The sequence below is a fragment of the Rhinolophus hipposideros genome (assembly GCF_964194185.1).
Source record: "Rhinolophus hipposideros genome assembly, chromosome: 26".
Classification (NCBI taxonomy): Eukaryota; Metazoa; Chordata; class Mammalia; order Chiroptera; family Rhinolophidae; genus Rhinolophus; species Rhinolophus hipposideros.
This window is the reverse complement of record NC_138072.1, coordinates 7,757,640-7,780,322: the sequence shown is the minus strand read 5'-3', so window position 1 is coordinate 7,780,322 and position 22,683 is coordinate 7,757,640. Positions and strand designations below refer to the sequence as shown.

General features: G+C 42.1%; 1 protein-coding gene across 1 annotated transcript in view; it reads left to right on the top strand.

Moving 5' to 3' along the window:
- USH2A (usherin) overlaps nt 1–22,683 on the top strand; it is a gene marked incomplete at both ends in the record, with an annotated part of 554,530 nt that overhangs the window by 506,150 nt on the left and 25,697 nt on the right. Inside the window, 3 exons of the mRNA XM_081039194.1 lie at nt 9,657–9,884; nt 14,253–15,769; nt 18,563–18,884. Coding sequence (XP_080895320.1) covers nt 9,657–9,884; nt 14,253–15,769; nt 18,563–18,884 — 2,067 coding nt within the window. The remainder of the gene's footprint in view (nt 1–9,656; nt 9,885–14,252; nt 15,770–18,562; nt 18,885–22,683) is intronic.

Here is a 22,683-nt window from a genome sequence, read left to right as displayed (position 1 = left end):
TCCCTGATTCTGCAGCATTTATTTGAAGTATTGTTTTCGGGAGTACTTCAACTGTAAGGGACAGGATATTCATCTGATAGGTCACCACAATGCAAAGTAAAAATCCCATGTGCGATACAAAGAGCAGAGAAGAGAAGTGAGTAACTACCTGGGGAGTGAAGAAGGTCTTCCAATTGGAGATGGCATTGGTTGGGTGTTTTAAAAATGGTCAGGAATGTCCAGTCATGAAGGCACTGTGAGCAAAGGGGAACCCTGAGCAGAAGTGAGGTCTCAGACCCAGAGGCAAGGTCCCCCCAGACACAGTGAGTCGTCCTTAGCCATACTGTCACCTACTACCAAAAACATGGCTGCCATTGAGAGTATTTGTGTCAAGATGCCATGCATCCTTTCACTGAGGTCAGCCACCACTTACAATTTATGATGAAAAAGAAAACCTGGGGACACAAATGGCTACTATTTCACTCTACCTGCCCCTTCCCCCCACACAGAGCTATAGCTGACCTAAAGCCAGGGAAGCCATTGCCACCTAAAACCCACTCAGTTCCACTCTTTGTGGAGATGCAGAGACAGTGGTCAGACAGTCATGAGTACTACCGGTGTAAGGTTATTTCCACTGAGAATTGGTACCCATGTCGGGAGATAAGTAGAGAAATCAAGCAAGTGAAGAGAAAGAGAAGACAGAAATGTCATACAGCCCCCAAGAGAGAAAGTCCAAGTTCTGACGATTTTCTCATTTCAAAGAGCCAGGGTTGTATTTCAGATGCTCGGTATTTCAGATGTATTTCACTTGCTCCCTCATTCTCCTTTTGCCAGTTAACATGAGTTTCTGTTCCCTGTAACAAAATATTCCTGACTAAAATATAGGCTGCATCATTCCCCACCTTTCCTGAGACTATAGATTGTAAGTTTTGGAATCTGGATGTCATATTTCTTATTGGAAATTATGATTGATTTTTGGGTTTGATCCTAGCATCCCTGAACTCTCATAATTTAGTTTTAGAGATGCTTTGGACTTTTTAAATAGTCAGTAATCATATTTCTTATTCTTCCAAACACATATACCCTGTATTAGTCAGGATAGGATAGGATAGGATAGGATAGGATAGGATAGGATAGGATAGGATAGGGTAGGGTATGCTGTGGTAACAAACACAACGCCAAATATTAGTGCTTAACACAATAAAGGTCAGGAAAGCAATAGTGGGTTTGACCACCCTTCTCCATCATATGTTAATGCCAGACCAGAATAGGGAAGAGCATTCTGGGCGGGTTCTGTAAGATGTTTATAAGGCCCGTGTATGAAAGGGATAAAAGTGGCTAACACCCCTTCTCTCCACACCCCATTGACAATAATTAGTCATTTAGGTGCAGGGAAGCTGGTTAAATATGAAAAATAAAATAAATACCTGGTGAGCTCTGATATCCCTGTGGCATCACCCCCACGTTTTTTTGTTTTGGTTTGTTCTGCATTGCCTACTATTACCAGTGCAATAATGATTAGAGGGCATTCTGTCTGACTTTGTACATTGATGGGGCAATTTTAATGCTTTATCATGAAATATGATTCACTGTATCATTTTAGAAAATGCTGTCTGTCAGATTAAGAGTAATTTGTTCTATTTTCACTTGGCTAAGAGATTTTTATCATGACTGAGTGTTGAATTTTATTAATTCCATTAAGATGAATATATGTAAATCAAGAAGGGCTAAATCCTACCCAGTCATTATATCTCTCTTAAATATATTGTTGGATACTATTTGCTTATAGTAGAACTTTTTCACCTACTCTCAAGTGATTTGAGTCGATAACATACTTCTCTTGTTCTGTTCTTGTCCAATTCTGAGATTATCCTAATGTCATAGATTGAGTTTGGTACTTGGCTCATTTTACCTATTTTCTGGGGCACTTTGTACATCACATGACTTATCTGTTACAGATTTAATTAAAAGCAATAACAAAACACTTCACAGTCAAACTTCCTGGGCTTCGGTCATCTTGGAGTCGGGAGGTGATTAAAGGCTTTGTCTTGTTTTATTTTCAGATGGATTGATCTATCATTGAGTGCATTTATTTTTCTATTTTTCTAGAATTACCAACTTTATGTACATTTTTACAAGTATTATCATAAATTGTTCACATTTTCCTATTTCCAAGGATAATCTGAGTTTGATCCTACACCGCTCCTCTGCCTACTCTCTCTTCCTAGACTCTCCCCAACTCTCTTCTCAGACTCTTTGTAGATTCTCTCTTAGACTCACTCTACCGTCTCTTCTTCACTCCACCCCTCCATTTAAAATTCTGTCCATATTCATTACCAGTGTAACTATTTCCTGAGCACTTATTCTGTACTGGGCACGATGAGAGACCATGTGACGGAGGAGAGAGTGAAACAGATTCCCTGCCCCATTGGGAACTTACATTCTTCAAAAGAGATGTAGACAATAAATGATAACCTTAATGATGAAATACAGTATATGATATGTTGGAAATGAGTGATGACTGCTTGGAAAAGGAAAAACTAGAGCTCACAGTGAAGGAGTTTCAAAATGGGAACGGGTTTCAAAATGGGGAGTGGGTAGGGTGCAGCTTTACACAGGAAAAGCTCAGTAAGAAGAACTGAGGTTAGAAGACCTGTAGATAAAGTAAGCTGAGGGCAGAACAAACAGCCCGTCCAGGCCCCTCAGTAAATGTGTTCCTCCAAAGACTGGACAAATACAAGACTACAGCTGGAAGGAGATTCTTTTAAATGTATTTTAGTACAGTTTCACCAGTATTTCCAAAAAAATAGATTGCCAGAGTAGAATTGCCGGGTCACAGAGTGTGCATATTCTTAATTCTGAGAGATCAGAATTACTGCTTTTTAATATTTGGTGTGACTGATCTGCCACCTGAAAAATTCAATTAGGACACATTTAATTTTCTTCCTTCTTCTCCTTTGATAAAAAAGTCATTTTGAAACCATTCTTCCCACCCTCCCCCCACAGTGTTTTTATGGTAACTGAGGCATCATCGTTCATTTTGCAAGGACTCTAGCTTTTGCTTTTATACATTACATTGATAGAGACCATTTTTCTTTAAAGAAAATGTCTGTGAATTGAATCTTCTTTTTGCATGGACCACCCCATCACAAAATGAATGGTGTGCTCCAATGAAAGAGAAAGAAATAGCCCCACTTTCCACATATCATTCTTTTCTGGATGTGGATATTTGTGAGAATAAAGGCACCAAAGTGCACACGGCAGTTACCCATGAATACTCCAAACTGAGCATTTTAAGTTTGAAATTTACAATTGTATATTGCACATGGCCTTTGACTAGTCCCATGTAATTACACACGTCACAGTAACTTCAAGTGAGGATATACATTTCTACTTTCTTGAAATTTTTCAAATCAAGTCCTGTAACATGAGTTGGAGTTCAGATCTGGGGATGCTTTATCACTTGTCTCTGCCTTTGAATTATCCTCATTCTATTTTCCAGTCATCAGTAGTTTCCCCAACCTTTTCTCACTGCCTTCTAGCCATGGGATAGATATAAGGAAATGGAGCAAGGGTCTGAATGGTGTCACACCGACCTGTCACCACCACCAGGTAAAAACACTGTCCCAGCCCGTGTGATTCGGTAGTGGATTGGGACAGAGGACAGTGTAATTGGCTTCAGTTTAATGGTATCCCCACCTCAGTTGTGATCAAAAGGCAAACAATTGTGTCTGAAGAATAATTACAAGTTTTGAAATAGAGCAAACATCCAACAAAGGCGTTTTCAATCTAAGAGAATACTCTTCTGTTACCTTCTATATGTGGCAGTCTATACTTTCTGGCTGAAAAATAATCGAATGAATGAATGAATTCTTGGCAGTTTTTTTGTCTGTTTGTTGAATCTGTCATTGGCCATGACCTATACCACAACAGGGCAACATTTTAAAGTTCTTCAATAATTCCTTCAGATTGCATTGTAAAGCTTTTTACAGGACTTCTTACAATTTTTGCCTACTGTTACTCATTGCTTTTTAGCAAATGTCTAAAAACTTTAGGGTGAAATTTATGGCCTTGTCCAATCTTAGTCTCTTTCCAGCCTCAATCCCCACTATTCCCCTACACCCACAGCACTCCAGCTACATTCAACTCCCAGCTCTTTCCCAAATATATCCTGTACCTTCTTCTGTTCTCTTCTAACCTCTCATATATTTTCACCTACACAAACACTACATATTCCTGACCTGGGCCAGATGCCACCTCCCAATTAAGTCTTGCCCAGCTCTTCCTCCCTTCACGATCAGAAGCACTCCCTCTGTATTTCCTGGGTGCTCAAGTATAACACTTACCACATTCCAAGTTGGATATATCTATATATGTTAATGACCTGCTCTATTAGAGCATAAGCTCCTAGTGTCTTTCCCCAAAAATAAGACCTAACCGAACAATCAGCTCTAATGCATCTTTTGAAGCAAAAATTAATATAAGACCCAGTCTTATTTTACTATAAGATCGGGTCTTATATAATATATAATATAATATAATTAATATAATATAATATAATATAATATAATATAATATAATATAATATAATATAATACCTGGTCTTATATAAGGTCTTATATAATATAAGACCGGGTCTTATATTAAGTTTTTCTCCAAAAGACGCATTAGAGCTGATTGTCCAGCTGGGTCTTATTTTCGGGGAAACACGGTAGAAGTTAGAAGCCTGTTATCCGTCTTGTATCTCCCCCAGGCATGTTACAGAATCATGCACACACCAGATGGTCAAAAGTATAAAGCAAAAAATTGAATAGAGCTGCTGACCAACATCAATACTTCATGTTTCCACTGACCATTTTGGCAGCTCTGTCATACCACTTAGCAGTGCCACCTAGCAGACACATAGTTTTCATGCACATAAAACAATAAGCCATGGATCTAAGGGTATTTTCTTCTTCCTCTCTTGTACTGTGAGTCAGTCTTTGATTCCGAGCAACTCTGCATGCATGTGTTCCATCAAAGAAAGTCTTCTTTGTCCCACCAGCCAGGAAATATGCAGTCAAAAAATGGCACTTGTAAAGTCAGTAAGCATGTGAAACCAGTGGGAATTTTCTGGCGATGTGAATCTTTTGCAGACTTGAACATATCATACTTAAGTAAACCATGGATCTGTATTCAAGGTTCATATTTGGCTATGGGTAAAAAAGAGAGCGTTTCTGTATCAAGACTGATTTGATTTTTATAAAATAAGTGCTAGATATAAATATGTTGACCAACCTTTAGAGAACTCAAACATTAACTTTATAAATGAAAAGGAAGTTAGCCCTATAAAATCTATGCCTCAAATTATCTGGCTTTCAGGAATCTAGAGAAATATGTGGATTTGTCAGCATGAAAATGTATAAAAGACATCCAGTTGACTGAATATACTCTGCCCAAAGCCATGGCTTTTTAGGTAATGGTAAATGAGATCTTTTCCTAGTTCTCATGTTTTATTTATAATCTAAAGCAGAAACCTGTCTATAACTATTCTTCTACTTTATCATAATGGCAAGGTAAACTACAAGGTATGCTAAAACCAAGCAGCAACATCTAAAATGGTTCCACCAAAGACATAAGTTGATATATTTAAATCTAGATTTCTCTGAAGCTCTCTCTGTGGAAAGGAAGCAAACTTTGGATGTGACATACTCTCTCGGCCTTGGTATTCATGGAAACTAAAAAGGGAAAGGAATCCTGCCTTCAGGTCAGGATTGAGAAGCCAGTGGCCAATCATTTTAAAATATTAAGAGAGAAGAAACCCTATCAGCTGGGAATGCAGTAGGTGGTAACCAGGGAGATGAACCCTTTCCAAATTGTCATAAGCATACGCGATGCTCTGTTGATGACAGTCGTGGCTACATGTCACTCTTTGGGTTCATTACCAGGTGGAGGGTAAAGGGATTCCTAAGGGCCGAGGTAAGTAGGCTCAGTGAAAATGTACCACAAAGACCAGAGCGAAAGCTCTGGAAAGTGCTGGATCATCAGATCAATAGACTCAAAGATGACTAAGTTAGGTTGCTTTATGCAGTTTAAACATTTGTGCAGGGAGTCTCCCCACACTGCCTTTTATTGACAGCTACAGATCAATGGTAATTTTTGATCATTTTCAACGTACATAAACCTATTGACCCCATGGCCACCTTTGGGGCACTTCAAGTCGTCAGAAATAATCAGAGGAGATGGTGTAAAATTGGCAGACTGCTGAAGACCCCAAGTAGTTTCATGTGCCCCCAGGAGCAGAGTGGAGAGGTTAAAATGTAGTTCACATTGCCAGCAGAACCTCAACTGGCAGGCGCTCCAGAGAGCCTTGTCATTATGTCTCGTAAAAGGACACACTGGTTTGTATCCAGACTCTGACCCGTGTGCATATAAGTTAAAAACGGGGGAAAAAATAAGCTAAGTCTCATTGGAAATATTAGATTGCAGGGAGCAGATTATTCCTGTTTTCCTTTGTTGAATCATTATTTTCATCTGCTGCCCAACAACAGTATATTTCTAGAATAAAATAATAGGAATGTTATGTGGATTGGAATGTGGAAAGGAAAAAGGGAAGGAGGAAAGTCCAGAGGTCAGGGATAAATACACACACACACACACACACACACACACACACACACACACATATATAAAATATGTGATTATATATAATATATGTGATATATATGGACACATATATATGTACATATATATGTGTATATTTTGACAGAATCAGTAGGATGGAAGAGTGAAAAGAAAGCTAGTGAAATAAAGACAGAAAAGAGGGAGAAGAAAGCATTTTGAATTAAGATAATCTCCTAAGGGAAGGAAGAAAAGGAGGGGGCAGAGTTGTGCAAAGAAGTAAAATTGTTCTTAATGATGACTTTACCAGTCCATGAGATAGAATGCTACATTTTCAAAGGAAGAAATTGTATCCAAAACATTTAAGATCAACAGTGCTCAAGCAAATATTCTGAATTCAAGGGACCTGGCAAGTAACTGAACAAAAAAGACACAACCCAATCAATCCACAGAGTGAACTATGCCCTGATTTGACAGTGGGATTCTAAAACAGTGAACTTTGACGTTGGAAATCTATTCAGGAAAGACTAATGTAAATTATTTCCTAAAGTGTCAAAGAGTACATTGGTAAGGGTTGCTTTGCCATTTTAAAATTTTCTTCATTTTTTTTTAAAAACCGTGGCCTGTACTAAATACTGACTTTGTTTAGTCAATTAAAAGTGAGGCTATTCATGAGGTTGATTTAAGGTGTGTATGTGTGTGTGCACACGTGTGGGCACATGCATATGTGTGTTGTAGCTATTCAGAAATAAGAAGTTAACGTAATAGGGAAAGATGACCTCCGTATAAATGATAATATAAAAATTCTCCTTTGCTTTTACCATAGGGGATCATTTCTCTTTTTTAAGTAGACCAAATGAAGCAAAACAACTATTGTGACTAGCTTTTGTACAAGGGGACCCCTAGAAATTCCTGTGTTAGGCAGGCACGAACTTCGACTTGAGATCAGCAGGTCTTATTTCTACATTGGGATGATGAAGATTTTCTGGCCAGGCGATTTTGAATACTTTTGCTTTCAAGGATCTGAGCTATAAATGTGTATTAAAAGAATCTATAATGAAATCAGTTTTGTTATTTTTCTAATGGTGCCTGGAGTGTGTTGGATGACTGCATGCCGGTTGTTAATCATCAAGGCCTCGTGTTATCACAAGTGTTTGATAGTATTGCCATCTAGGGGCTGGATGGAATTCTCAGCTCTGAAATAAACTGTAATTGAACAGGTGCTGCTATTCACAACATACATATGTTTTTGCTTTATAGTCCACATGCTTTTCATGTTTCTTATGACAAAAGCTATCTCTAAATGTCCCCCAACAGTCTACCTGTTTTATATATAATTTGTTAGAGGTGATTACTATTTGCTTTGGAGCTTATGCTTTTTCTGGCATCTATTACTGAATATTCTGAACAAAGAATTTTTTTCTTTTTTGCATTATTAATCTTGTCTATGTTTGCCCTATTTCCACAGAAAAGGAATCATTTATCAGAAAAGAGTGTTTGTAATCGGAACCTGTAGCATCTTCTGGTTTAATATTCACTATGGTCATTCAAGTTCTGTGCTGTATTTATCTAAAAGACCAATCCAATGTTATAGAGAAATAAGTTTTAAATATTTATGATGTAACTTTTAATATTTTAAAAAAGAGAAATTAGTATTTCTGTAAAATTTGTTTCAGAGTCTGGTCGCTTAGCTAATGTTTAAATATTAAAAGATTTCAGGAGGTTAGCATGTAATATCGTAATGGCACTTCTTGAAACAGGAAAATTGACTTTAGAAGTATTTGATAAGTAGAGGAAATCATATTTTCTCTGCTTGTGTTTAACATATAATAAGAAACATTAACACAGTTGTAACTTACAAACAAGAGCATGAGGAAACAGTCAAAAATTATTTCAACTGTATGTTTTTGTTTCTTTGAAAATGGTTCAGTTTGATTTTGTCACCTTATATTGTATTCAAAGTGATATTTGGATGTCCCCACATGAAGGACAGTTTTCACTCACATTACTGATGCTTTTTCAGGTACCTACTCTCAGAAACAATTACCTCTTCTCCATCTCACATTCCTCTTTCCATGGCACCAAGAAAAGAGGACAGTTGTCACATTTATACATCTAACAAACCAAAGTTGACCTCATACACCATTGTGCATAAATATTATATTAAACTAGTCAAAAGTTCTTTATAATCATTCACATCCAATGGATATCATACACAACAGAAAGTATCTGTGTGTGTGTATGTGTGTACGCACCTGTACACACATTTTTGATTCACTTGCAGACATAATTCCATCTGTAAACAGACGTCTGCGTCCAGCCCAGATATCGAAAGAGCATCTGAGCTCTTTCAAAACATTAGGATTCTATTCAAAATATGTTACATGTTTCTCGCTCAGCAGAAAAAGCAAACAAACAAAAAAACCTAATTTTGCTATTTCTTTTTTTTTTTTCTTTTACATCAACAAAGGCCAAATTCTCAAAGCCTAGAAAGCAGTTACTTTTGGTGAATGTCATAGTTTTAGTTATGGTGTTTGTAACAAATCATGCTATTTTCACATTTGTATTAATCGATTTCTCTAAGGGTGTTGGTGCAGTTATAGTACAATTGCCTTATTGTTATTGTTTTCTTATGATGGTTTTATTGCATTTGTAAGATATAAATACATGCCAAGAGAATGAGAGAGGGAGATGGGGTAAGGCTTATGTATAAACAAATAGCGCGGTGAATTAATGAAAGAGAATTAGGTCCGTTCTGGTTAAATCTCCACCGACTTCCATCATGAACCAGATGTAGCAGTGCCCTCTGCGGCATCCTCCATTTTTTTAAAAAGTTTTTATGCTATATCTCACATCTTTTGTGTTACAAAGTCTGAAGAGGCAAGGATCCTATCTGATCCACACTTTGTGTGTCTGAAATCACACAACACTGGTTAATATGTCCAGGCTGTCAAGAACAAGACAAAGCCACTCTGTTGTGACATCTGCACTGCCATTACTTACGTATCTTAGAAAATGACTTTCCAGCAGTCAGCAGCAGTTTCTCGGGGAAAACTAACATGTTCCTTTCCTTACAGGGAACGAGCCATGAAGCCCACCTGTTCGGGTTAGAACCCTTCACAACATATCACATTGGTGTTGTGGCTGCAAACCAGGCAGGAGAAGTTTCCAGCCCCTGGACTCTGGTGCAAACCCTAGAATCGTCTCCAAGCGGGCTGAGCAACTTGACAGTAGAACAGAAGGAGAACGGCCAGGCCTTGTTCCTGCAGTGGTCGGAACCCGTGCGAAGCAATGGTGTGATTAAGGTAACGTCTACCCTGAACGTGAAATCACGTTTGGGGTTCTCTAGATACATAGATGAGCCCTGACATGCCATCAGGTTCCTGTGGGAAAACCGCCTTTGCAGTCTTGTTGAATTCTCTGTGATGGTTCCTCCAGGCACTAAATCGTAGATCAGAGCAGAGTAGCTCACATGTGTTATGCTTCCTAGAGACCCAGCACTGGACTAAGTGCTCTCCATGGAGCATCTCATGGAATCCTTACATCAGCCCTTCTCGGTAGCATATGGAGGCTAAGTAACAGCCCGGGTGCACAGAGCAAAGGATGGCAGTGGGATTTGAAGCCAGGAAGTCACCACACCAGAACCGGACTCTTAAATGGCTGTGGTCTCATTGCCTCCTGAATTGTCCTGCGTAGCTCTGTGATTTAGCCCTGCCACCTTCGCACTTTTAGCAGCACTCACTAAGCAGAAGTTAGCCCCCCACATCTGCTAACTCCCACCTCCGTATGCACCATGAGGGGAGTCTTGTTAATGTCACACGTACAGCCCGGGCTTCACAGGCCTGCGAGCACAGATGAGGTTGCATTTCCATCATCGGCCCACAATCGGCTACTCTGAATGTGCACCCACATGAAAGGCAGCCCTCATCGGCCTTTCTGACATTCCTCCCCAGGGGTGATGGCAACTTGCCTGTCAATCTATTGCTGCCTCTGGCCCTGGACCACCAGTCAGACTCTCATCAGCCGCCTTCTGCAGGTCAGGATTGCAGAATTCCCCAGCCTGCAGCTGCTTGAGTCACTCTGCCTCTCCTTTACCACTCCCCTCAAGGTGGCAAAGATGCCCCCATCAATGCCACAAAGAACAGTTAAGACGAAGCTGTGACTTTGGATAAAGCTTCTCTGAAAACCCTACGAGGAGGATGACAGCAGGAAATTACCTACAGCAGTGACTTCCAACTGGAACCAGAGCTCACAGGGCCAGGCCCACCCTCACAGACCTCCCTGGGGAGGACTCGCTGCTTCGTACTCACAGCTTCTGCTTGCCTCCGGGCCTGCTACAAGTAGCAGAAGCAGGCCGCTTTCTACCAGCCTGCCTGCATGTGACTGAGCCAGCTTTCTCCTACTCTGGGATAAGAGGCTTGAACCTTAGAATCCTGGTCTTAAAATCCAAGCGACAGCCCTAAGCTCCCCATCAGAGAAAAGAGCTTCTTCCTTCACACCCCTCATCAGAGCACAGCTCCTTGTGAGGGTCTCCTGTCCCAGTGTTCGCCTCTTCCTGCATGATGGATGATAGGGACGGCCTTTTATTTTCATTTACATTTCTCCAACTACTCATTGAGCTTCTGCTAAGTGCCAAGAGTGAGCAAGACAGGAAGGGTCCCTGCAGGCACAGATATTACATGTGTGTGTGTCTGTGTGTGTATGAATGTGGGGGTGCAAAGAAACAAACAAAAAGCGAGTGCATAAATAAACGAGAGGATTTCAGAGTGACGAATGCCATAAATAAAATTAAACAGAGTAATGTAATTATGCCTGCTCAGGCTATTTTAGAATGGATGATCATTTGAATTGAGTTGACATTTGAGCTGAGCCCTGAATGACAAGACAGAGTCAGTCATGTGAAGCTATGAGAGCAAAATGTTCCAGACAAAGTGAACAGCAAATGCAAGGCCTGAAGCCAGGAATGAACTTGGTGTATGAAGTAAAGGGAGGGAAGCCAGTGTGGTTGAAACATTGGGAGGGAAAGAAGATGGCACTAAAAGAGCTGTGAGAGAGGCAGGCGGTAGATTGTGCCCAACCTCTGGGCTATGATAAGGAGTTTGGAGTTGAGTCTAAGTGCAATGAAAAATGACTGAAGATTTAGGCAAAAGAATAGCATAATCAAATTTACGTTTCCTCAAAATCTCTCTGGCTGCCATGTAGAAAATGAGCTATAAGGAGACCGGTAGAGTTTGGAAGCTATGAAAGAATTCAGGGTAGACTCGATAGTGGTTTGAATGAGTGGGAGTTGTGAAGGCTGAGAAATAGGGTGGATTGGAGACCTGTTCAGAAGGTAGAGATGACAAGATTTGTTCATGGATTGGGCGTGAAACATGAAGGAAAGGGGACACTTCAGAACAACTTTTGGATTTGGGCCTTGAGTCGCTGACTGGGAAAGTGAGGTTGGGAAATGTACAGGTTTGAGGGGGCAAGTTGGCAGTTGGAGAGTTAATTCTAGCTCTCTCTTGAGAGTTCTTCACTAAAATAGATATATTTGGGATTCATTAGCAAATGGGTGGTATTTAAAGCCGTGAGTCTGGAGGAGATGAGAGCCTGGGATCAAGCCCTGGGGAATACAACAAATTTAGAGGTCAAGAGGAGGACGAGTAGCCAGCAAAGGAGATTGAAAAGAGGCAAGTGAGGTAGAAGGGGAAAAAGATGAGTGATATCTCAAAAGTGAAGAGAGAATATGTATGCCAAAGGCTGTTGAGAGATCAAGTAAAATGCAGACTGAGAAGTGACCTTGGATTTGGAAATCAGGAGGTCATTGTGACTTAACATGCAGATCATGTGGTGACATGGAAAACCTGGTGGGGTCGGTTGAGGAGAGCATGGTAAGAGAATGGGGACAAGAGCTCTGTCAAGTGCTGGTGAAGAGAAAAGCAGAGGAATGGGACAGTAATTGGGTGACTATGGTGTCAGGAAGTTTTACTTAAAACCAATGAAAGATACTGAAGTGCATTTAAACACTAACGGAAATAACCCAGTAGAAGGAGATAAGTTGGTGATACAAGAGATGATGGCAATAATTGCAGGAGTGCAATCTGTACGAAGGAGGGGATGGGCGCCAGAGCTCAGGTGGCCTTCAGCAGGCAGAGATAGTTCATCCATCGCAGAAGAAAGGCAGGCAGATGGAGTAAGTCTAGACTCACATGGCCATGGTGGTGATAATATATGACACGAGAATATTCCTTCCCAACAGCTTCTGTTTCTCATTCCAATACGTGGTTATGGCGCCAACCACCTGTTAAGGAGGGAAGAGGATGTTGGTTGTTAGTGGAGAAAGGAGGAGATGTGAAATAATTGCTTTGGAAAATGAGAGAGCAAGCATATTGGGGCAGTGGATAGAGTAGGATTACAAGTTGGTAATCACCTATTTAAAATTTACGGTAAGAAATTTAAAGTGAGGCCGGCCAGCATATTTGAGTGTTGTTTTTTTTTTCCAAACTGAGTCACGAGCTTATGTACAGAGGCCAGTTGAATTTAGCACTAATTAGAGATTTGCCAGGTGAGCATGAAGTGGGCCAGAGATCCACAAGGCTTTCGAAGCTATTATGTCATCTAAGCTCTCTTTGGAAAATACACTATTCCTTTCTCTCGGGGCTATGGTCTTGCACTGAGACCCCAACAAGAAAATTACACTAAAATACAATAGTCCAAAATACATCGATTTCCAGAAGTCTAAGCTCTTTAATCTTACATAACATTAAAACATAGCAATGTTCCAGTCTAAGTGAAGCTTCCCCAGGAACCAGCTGTGGGAATATTATACACTAGATCTGCCTCTCAAGGGAATCTAATATGTGTCCAGTCCCCTCTTGAGAGATGCCATCTTAGAGTCACCACCATGTACAGGAATGTGTCATCTCAGGTGTGGAGAAACAGGAACAGGGTGGGGAACCTCTGTTTAAAAACATCAACATTCTGGTTGAATTACATCCCATTTTTCCCAAAAAACAGTGGATGATATGGGATGAAAACTTTCTCTGCACTGGTATGATGAATGTTTGAATGGTTTTCCCTGGAACAAAACACTACTTCACTCCAAAGGAATGATCGATTATCCCAAGGCCTTCCAGAGAACACAGGGTGGCTTCTTCCATCTCCTACTCATCCAACTCTGTATCTATGTTTTTGTATAGTTGCATATGGTTGTGTGCCTGCACACAGATGCACGTTTTCAGCCGTGTACGAACGATTAAATATTGTGTGTTCATTTCCCAATCAATGCCTTGGGAGATAGACAATGTAGTAGCTGGGGATGAGCTCAGAAGCACTTAGTATCTATAAAATAGGAAATTTGAATGTTATTTCCTACTGTTAAAATTTAAAATAGGAGCTCTTCTTAAAGAATCGTGTTCAACAGCCCTTAGTGTTTAGATATATGCTGACATAATACCCAACCTTAAGCAAAACAAACCAGAAAAAGCACAGGCAAACATTATTCCTCTTTCTGTGAGCTTCACATTAACTGGAAAAGATCACGTTCCCTTATTTCATATCCAAATGCTTCTTCTGGATTAGGGTTATCAAGATGAGCTACAGGAGCAGGGAAGGTTTAAAGGGACGAGATAGCTACACCAAGAAATCAAATGCTACATGTTATGCTCCCTTCGCTTCTCTTCCTCCTCCAGACATACAACATCTTCAATGATGGGATCCTGGAGTACACTGGCCTGAGTCGCCAGTTTCTCTTCCGACGCCTGGACCCTTTCACTGTCTACACGCTGACCCTGGAGGCCTGCACCGAGGCCGGCTGTGCCCGCTCAGCGCCCCAGCCTGTGCGGACAGACGAAGCCCCTCCCCGCTCTCAGGTGGCTCCTGCAGTCCGGTCTGTGGGGTCCACCAGCGTTGAACTGAGCTGGTCAGAACCTGTTAACCCAAATGGAAAGATAATTCGCTACGAACTGATTCGCAGATGCTTCGAGGGAAACGCTTGGGGGAATCAGACCATCCAGGCTGATGAGAAAATTGTTTTCACAGAATATAATACTGAACGGAATGCATTTCTGTGTAATGACACTGGTTTGCAGCCGTGGACTCAGTGCGAATATAAGATTCACACTTGGAATGCAGCCGGCCACACCTGTAGCTCATGGAGTAAGATCAGGACATTGCAGGCGCCTCCAGAAGGTCTCTCTCCCCCGGAGATAACATACATATCTATGAACCCCCCCAAACTGCTGATTTCCTGGGTCCCCCCACGGCGATCTAATGGTCTCATCCAGTCCTACAGGCTTCAAAGGAACGGAGTGCTCTATCCTCTCCCCTTCGATGCTCTGACGTTCAGTTACACTGACAACGAGCTGCTTCCTTTCGCCACATACAGCTACGCAGTCACAGCCTGCACGAGCGGGGGCTGCTCTACCAGCAAAGCCACCAGCATCACAACTCACGAGGCTGCTCCAGCCGGGGTCAGCCCCCCAAACCTTCAGGCCGTCAGTGCCACTCAGATGCATGTATCTTGGACACCGCCAGCAATTCACAATGGAAAGCTCACTAACTATTTGCTCCGATGTGCTGGTCAGGAGTACCTGGCTGGGCAGAGCCTGTCCCTGCTGGTCTCCCACCTGCAGCCTTATACTCAGTACAATTTCTCCCTGGTCGCCTGCACGGCTGGAGGTTGTACAACCAGCGTGTCAAAAACCGCCTGGACGATGGAGGCCCCACCACAGGCTCTCGACCCTCCGAAACTGCAAGTCACAGGCTCAGAATCTATAGAAATCACCTGGAAACCTCCAAGAAACCCAAATGGCCAGATCAGAAGTTACGAACTTAGGAGGGATGGGACGATCGTATATACTGGCCTGGAAACTCGCTATCATGATTTTACTGTCACCCCCGGTGTGGAGTACAGCTACGCAGTGACAGCCAACAACAGCCAGGGGGGTGTATTGAGTCCACTCGTCAGAGATCGAACTAGCCCCTGGGCGCCGTCAGGAATGGAGCCTCCAAAACTGCAGGCCAAGGGTCCTCAGGAAATCGTAGTGACCTGGGACCCGCCAGTTAGGACAAGTGGCCACATCATCAACTATACCCTCTTCATCCATGAGCTGCTTGAGAGCGAAACCAAAAGAATCCCCATAAATACAACCCATACTTCTTTTGGCATCCGGGCATCCGTAGTAAACCAGCTGAAGCCATTTCACAGGTAGGTAGCCTTGGCTGGGTTTGCCAAGAGCAAGCGACTGTCCTTTCTCTGGTGTGAGCCCTGGGTCAGGTCCAATTAAGGCTCTGAGAGCAAGGTGTGTGACGCCCCCTGCCCCCGTCTACTTAACCATCCACGGCATATGAACCACAGCCTGATCCATCCAAAACCTGCTTGCGTGACTTCCGAGAGCAAAATTGGTGCAAGTGACATTTTGAGAATTGTTTTGTTTTGTTTTGTTTTTTATTTTTTGGAAATATTTGCAATTCACAATGTCTGGAATAAGTAGCACAGAATTTGGGTCTGTTACTAAGTCTAGTCCCTCCTAGGTAGAAACCGGCAGGCCTCTGGGCAGTCTGAGAGCCGTGATGGAGTCATCTGATGCAGGGTGTCAAAAAAATGAGGTATTACTTTAAGGTATGAAAAAAGTGCCAGTCAATGAGAGTTCTCACCAGCCAGAGTGGCACTGATCCAAATCCATCCTGGGAGAGCCCTCCTTACTGAATCCGGCATTTAACAAGGTTCCTCTCACTCTGTTTCCTCCCCCCTTAGTGTTGGTATAAGGGGTACCTTGCGGGGCAGAGCTTGTCCCTGCTGTTCCTCATGGTTTCACGGGACAATGCGACTTTGTAGCTCATGTGTCCTCGGTGGTCCCCTCTGGGCTCTGTGACATGCCTGGGTGCGTTCTCCACGCGAAGGAATTTTACCACCGGCCGTCTTCCCATAGCTTAAAGAACCACTTGACTTTTTTTTTTTTTTCCACCACATTTTAAGTAACTTACATCCCCAGAGAGAAGGATCATAAAAGACATTTTATTCTTAAATTTTGGTAAAATGAACAGAACCACTTTAAAAAAATTGAAAGTCTGAAAGCGTTGATTTCCAACCACCATTGCTAACACTCTGCTGTTACTGGAATCTGCTGATGTGTAGATTAGGACCCTTCTATAATTATCTCTGTTATAGAGTGCTGTTTAAATGAAACAGTCACGGTCTGATGAATCTTACTCATGACAATTACTTAGGGCCGCATTAGATATTAAACAGTAATTAAAGCTTCCACAGGTATCTCCATAGTTACTGCACATGCTGTGTGTGTTGGCTTTTATCTGACTCTGATTCAGGGCATAAAAAAGGCCCATGTTAATCTGCAGAGCTGTGCCTTGCGGATGGCTTCCTCTTTACCTGAAAGTTACCTGTAACGTTCAATAATTGTATCAGCTTGCTCCTTTTTGAAACTCTTATTGGAAAAGATTTCTAGAGAAGCAAAAATTTTCCAGATGTAAGACGGGCACACTTCCCAGGCTAAAAAAAGATACTACTACTACTACTACTACTACTACTACTACTACTAATAATAAGTTTGACTTATCTCCTAAACCTAGCAATGATATTTAAGGCAATAAGAGATGTCTCTTATCATCCACAGTTATTGAAGATATAAGTGACATCAGTGACTTAAATCAGACTATCACTTCTGTGTGAAGTTGACATTGATGTAGTTTGGGATTTTTCCATAAATATTTACTGAATACTGCAAATTAGTGTGTCCTTCTGGGGGCTCCTCCCACCCCACTGGTCAGTGGGATGGAGGCTGGTGGCAAAAGTCGTCTGACCCAGAATTTTGAAACTACCATGGGTCATGCAGAAAACCAGTGATCCAGGGTGGGAAATTGAAACTGACTTCACAGAATTGCTTAGAAGTTAGATCTGCCACACACTGTGGATTTGTTCTCACAAAACTGGTATCCCCATCATGGTGGAGACAGCACAAGAGGAGAAGGAGGGAGAAGGAGCAGAAAAGGGGAACGTGTGACATCACAGAGGAAGAGAGAAGTACAACTGAGAAAGGGCAAAGGGAAACAGAAAGCAAGTAAGAGAACAGAAAGCAGTGATTAGAGGAGCAAAGGGAGAAGGTGGAGACTAAAAGGAGAAAAAGGTGGAGGCTAGGAGGAGAAAAAGCTGGACCCAAAAGAAAGAAAGATAGCTGATGCTCTGAGGGAAAATTAGGGTTGTTGGGAAATCAATGGGGGCCTGGGAACAGAGGGGAAAAGCATTTCTTTGAGGCCATAGGAACTTAATACTGACAAAAGCCTCATTTGTTAGAAAGGAAAAGTCCCTGCTATGTAAATAGATCTTTCCAGTGGCAGGCGAGCGATTATGGGGCAAAACATCATTGACTGTCAGGGTATAGCTGGATGGTGACAAGGTGTCTCCGTGATTAATCTAGTGTGTAGCTGGGTTAACTGTGGCCTCCAAAGGTTTGTGTGTGGTGTAAGGGAGCCTGTTTTAGGATGTCAGGTATCAGGTGAGGGGATGTGTTACCACAGAGACCTTAACTCCATGATGTTCCTTCATGACCTGGAAACATTCCTGGGAATCTTAGCTGAGGCTGCAGAGGTAGGAGGAGCCCAGGGCTACTGAAAACTGGTCACAATCGCCACGATCAGCATACTCCATCACTGTGTTACATGATTCCGCTGAGTACCAGTGTTTGAGTGCTGGAGCACACCTTGGAAGTTTATGTCTTCCATATGCTCCTGCTTAGGGAAGAGTTGTGCTCAGCCTTTCCAGACAGATGGGAATTTTTGCCTTAGTTTGGAACACCAGGAGGATTGAATGTTCCAGAATATCTATGAAGCTGTGACTTTGTTGTTCCTTAGAAGGGTTAGCTGTAGATCAGAATAAATGTAATCGTACGTGTCTTTTCTTCCGAAAACTCCCGGTCTTTGAAAGATTCTTCCAGTGAAAGTCTGTGTTTCCAATGGTGGGTAATTTCTGCCTTGTGTCCCGAAGGTATGAAGTACGGATTCAAGCCTGCACCGAGGTGGGTTGTGCGTCAGGCGACTGGGCGTGCGTACAGACACCGGAAGTCGCACCCCTGATGCAGCCTTCCCCACACGTAGAGGTCCACACAGCTCCAGGAGGGTTCCAGCCCACGGTGTCCCTTGTGTGGGCAGGGCCGCTTCAGCCAAATGGAAAAATTTTATATTACGAATTGTACAGAAGACAGCCAGCGGCTCAGCCTGGAATATCACAGCCCGTGCTCACCTACAATGGAAGCTCAAGCTCTTTTGTGGATTCTGACCTCTTGCCTTTCACAGAGTATGAGTACCAGGTAAGCAATGTGCCAGCGGTTCACCCTAAGACTGTGTGCACACACCTGCTCCAGCCTGTAAAACTCTCGTAATTGGAAAAGCCACTCAAAGAAATGTTGGGCTTAAAGAAGTTCACCCTATCCTTTAGTGATTCTTTAAACAGTCAATGAGGCGGGAAAGACCATATTCATTCGCCACCTTCATTTTCTTGGTTCTTGATACATGCTTGTTATTGCCATGTAGATTTTAGGTGAAGCATTTGCCTGTCTCACTGATGAACTGGTTTCTCACTAAGCTTTCCACGATGGGTGTTGCTTTGGGAGGAAATACTCCTTGTGAAAAGATCACCTTGAAAATAACTCATTAATTGTCCCACGACAAAATAACATCTGATGGCAGGCATCTCCGGCCCCTGTGCACAAGAAACATGGGATGTCGAGAAAAGTCTAGAGAGACAACTAACCTACACGTGGGGATGAAGTAGGCTTAGTACAAGGGCAGCTTAAATAGTGTCGGACTTTGCATGGCCCTAAAAAGCTAAGAATTAAGAAAACACATTGTAAAAGTATTTTGAAATCCAGAGAGGACGTGTGTTGGGGTTGTTTGGTTTTGCCATCAGAGTGCCATTGGGGGAATGATTCTCCTGCCCCTTGCTCAGGTTTGGTGGGAGTGTCAGGCAGTCAGTATGTCAGGCTGCCTCCAGCCAAGTGGTGGTGGCATGAGCTATGCCCAGCCCCCAGACTCGCCTCGGCTTGATCAGCAGCAGAATCACTCAGAATTTTAAAAGGTGGGGTGAGAAGTCCTGATAAAACACCCCTAATCTCCATCCGGAAGATTTTCGTATCCTTGCTGTTTCCAAGCATGACTCTTCCACTGTTCTTTTAATTCCATATACTCCCAATAAATGTCCTTCTAAGTCAAAATCAGTTCTCTTGCAGTCAAAGGAAGCTTGTTGATGAATGCAAGCACCGAGTGCCAAGCACAGTGCCAAGTGCAATTTTCTAAAGGAGGAAACTGAGCCTTGAAAAGCTTAGCATAGCCAGAAATAACAAAATCCCTATGTCACCAGGAGGACATTGAGCAAATCAATGAGGACAGCAGTTAGAGGTAGCATCTTAAGTGTGAAACGAGTATATTTAGGCCAATAACATATAGGACTAACTACCCAATGGAGTTAGTGACAGTTAAAATATAGATTCTGGATGATTTGGAGAAACACAGATATAAGCCGTAATCCCGTGTTTGCAATGCCAAATCTAAAAATCTCTTAAAAACAAAAGATTTTTTGTTTCTGTTTTGTTTTTTCCTCTAGGTTTAGTAAACTCTTGTGACAGCAAAACCCAATCTACACAAATTTGAGGCTATTTGTAACATTCATTCCATTTAATGTGAATATTTGTATGTTTTGCTGTAGAATACCACATTTTATTACAAGACAATTCTAGGGGAAATGCACAATATGTGCATTTTATTACCTTTCCAAAATCTGATAAAAACAAAATTATTTGAAAACATATTAGGCCCCAAGGGTTTAGGATAAGGATTATAGTTTACATCATGAAGGAACAAAATACTTATTGATGTCACAGTTGGAAACAAAATACTGTTAGAAACAGCCAGAATCTATGTGGCCATCCTTTTGTTCTTTTCTCATTATCTTTACTGAAACATGTCAAGTTATCAAAGACCCCTCTATTCTCAATTATCTAGTCTCCCTTATGAATAAAAATGTACCTTTGTAAGAGAGCTGGATAGAGTCAGCATGAAATCTTTGGCCTCTAATTAGACAAAACTAAATGACTTACAGACATGGAAAGCCAACTAGTGATTATAGCTTTTTTGGCATCCTGTTGTGTCATTGGGTTAAATAATTGGCCACGTGATCTGTAGGACTCTCATCTCAGTTTTCTAAGGAATGGCGAATTCCAAGAATGTGTCTTTGCTCTGGTTAGTTTTCTCACCAGAAGGCGTTAAGGTACCATGGGACCCACATTTCAGAGCGGAGATGAGTTAAGAATCTCAGGCTACACTGTCTCTTTTGAAACTGTTACTATCAGCTCTGTCACACTTCTCCTTTATATTCATTCCACCCAAATGAAAGTACTTAATTTGGTTTTCATAATGAACTCATCTCAAATTTGCATTTAGTAGATAACCTCATGTTGTTACAACCTGAGAAGGATAGAGAGCAGGTAAAAGGAAAAACCTAGGTTTTCAGTCCCAAAACCCAGTTCTTACAGGAAGTAGTTGGAAAAATATAGATTGAATGCTGAAGTAAAGGAACTAAAATATTGGCTTTAGTTAGCCTGTGTAAATGCTGGGTCTACGTGGACCCTGAGTAATCTCACAGAAGTCATGTAGGAAGTAATGCACTCAAAACATTGATTTCCCTTTAACAAAAGAACATTTTGTCTGAGATGAATTTGCCTTGTGCACAAACCCATCTGAGGGTCACTTCCTCTGCAAGTTGCCTTTTAGAAAACACTTTCATTGTCCTGGATCGTTTGGTTCTCCCTACATCTGTCAGTGGTTTGACCCTTCCACAGAGAGCAGCATTTCTGTGGTAATCCATAGATTTGCAGGGAATGGAAACAAAGAACTGAGAATCTGCCCAAGGTGTGGCCTGTTAGTCAGAAGAGTGGTGATGACCAGTAAGTAATTCAGTCAGCCATCCCCATGGTACCTTGTGGAGGGTGTCAGATGTTGCTCCCCGCCGTCTTCCTACATGGCCCTGTTGCGGAATATTTGCTAATCCAGTAAGATTTTTTTTCACATACCATGCTCATTTCTATCGTCAACCCTTTGAGAATTGGGCTGTACCAATATAGACACTATACACCTCCAGAGTCCATGTGGGCAAGTTCTGAATTGTTCAGCAAGCAAATTAAGACAACCGTTCCTCCACAGACTTCAGAGAGGGACCTGGGTGTGAGACCACTCCCTGTGAAGCTTCGGTTTTACCTTGAAGGAAGTGAGCAGGGACGGATGAGCTGCTCTCAGTGATTGTGTGTTCTATCCATACTCTGCTTAAGGCAGTGGCTCACCATGGGTTTGCTGGGGACCTGCCAGGACTCCCCTTTTCACTGAATCCTGCTGTCAGTGACTTAATTAGTTTTCCTGAAACTTCCCACCTTGACAGATTTTTGCAATGAGCGCCCACGCACACCCAGGGTATCTAAAGGCATCTGATGCCTTGTGACTGGGTGACTGAGAAGAGACAGGTCAGCCTCAGAGGGTCCCCTCTGACTCACTCAGGTGTGGGTCTGATCTGAGGGCTGGTGGTGTAGGAACCCAGATGGCATGGTGGCCCGATGCTTTCCGACAGACCAATACTGCCTCCAAACAGTTCTGTCTGAAAATGTATGTGAGAATGATGGAAAGAAGGGTTGTGGAGGAGACGGGGGACCCTCACTGTTCCCGCTGAAGCAGCTGTCTGAGGACTGCAGAGGGCACCAACAGTCCCCTCTGCACCAACCCCCCGAAAGCTGCCAAAGTGCAGGTGACGAACTAGAAGGGAGGAGAAAGGACAGCAGCTTTTAGTCCTTCTATTACTATGGTTGGATCCGTGAGCAAATTACCCTTTTTCTGTCTTTCCTCATCTTTAAATAGAAGCTCCTGGCTGTTCCACATTCTAGGGGCCTGAGTAGGAATACACTACAGCCATCCACTTGTAAAACTTTTAATCAAACCTTAACTTCTCTCGATTGGCCTTTGAAATCTGTAATTCGTAAAGCCTGACAAAAAATTCTGTCCCTGAGCAATTTGATTCTCTAATAGTGTTTAGCTTTAAGTCTTATCAAAGCGAATGAGTAAATGAGG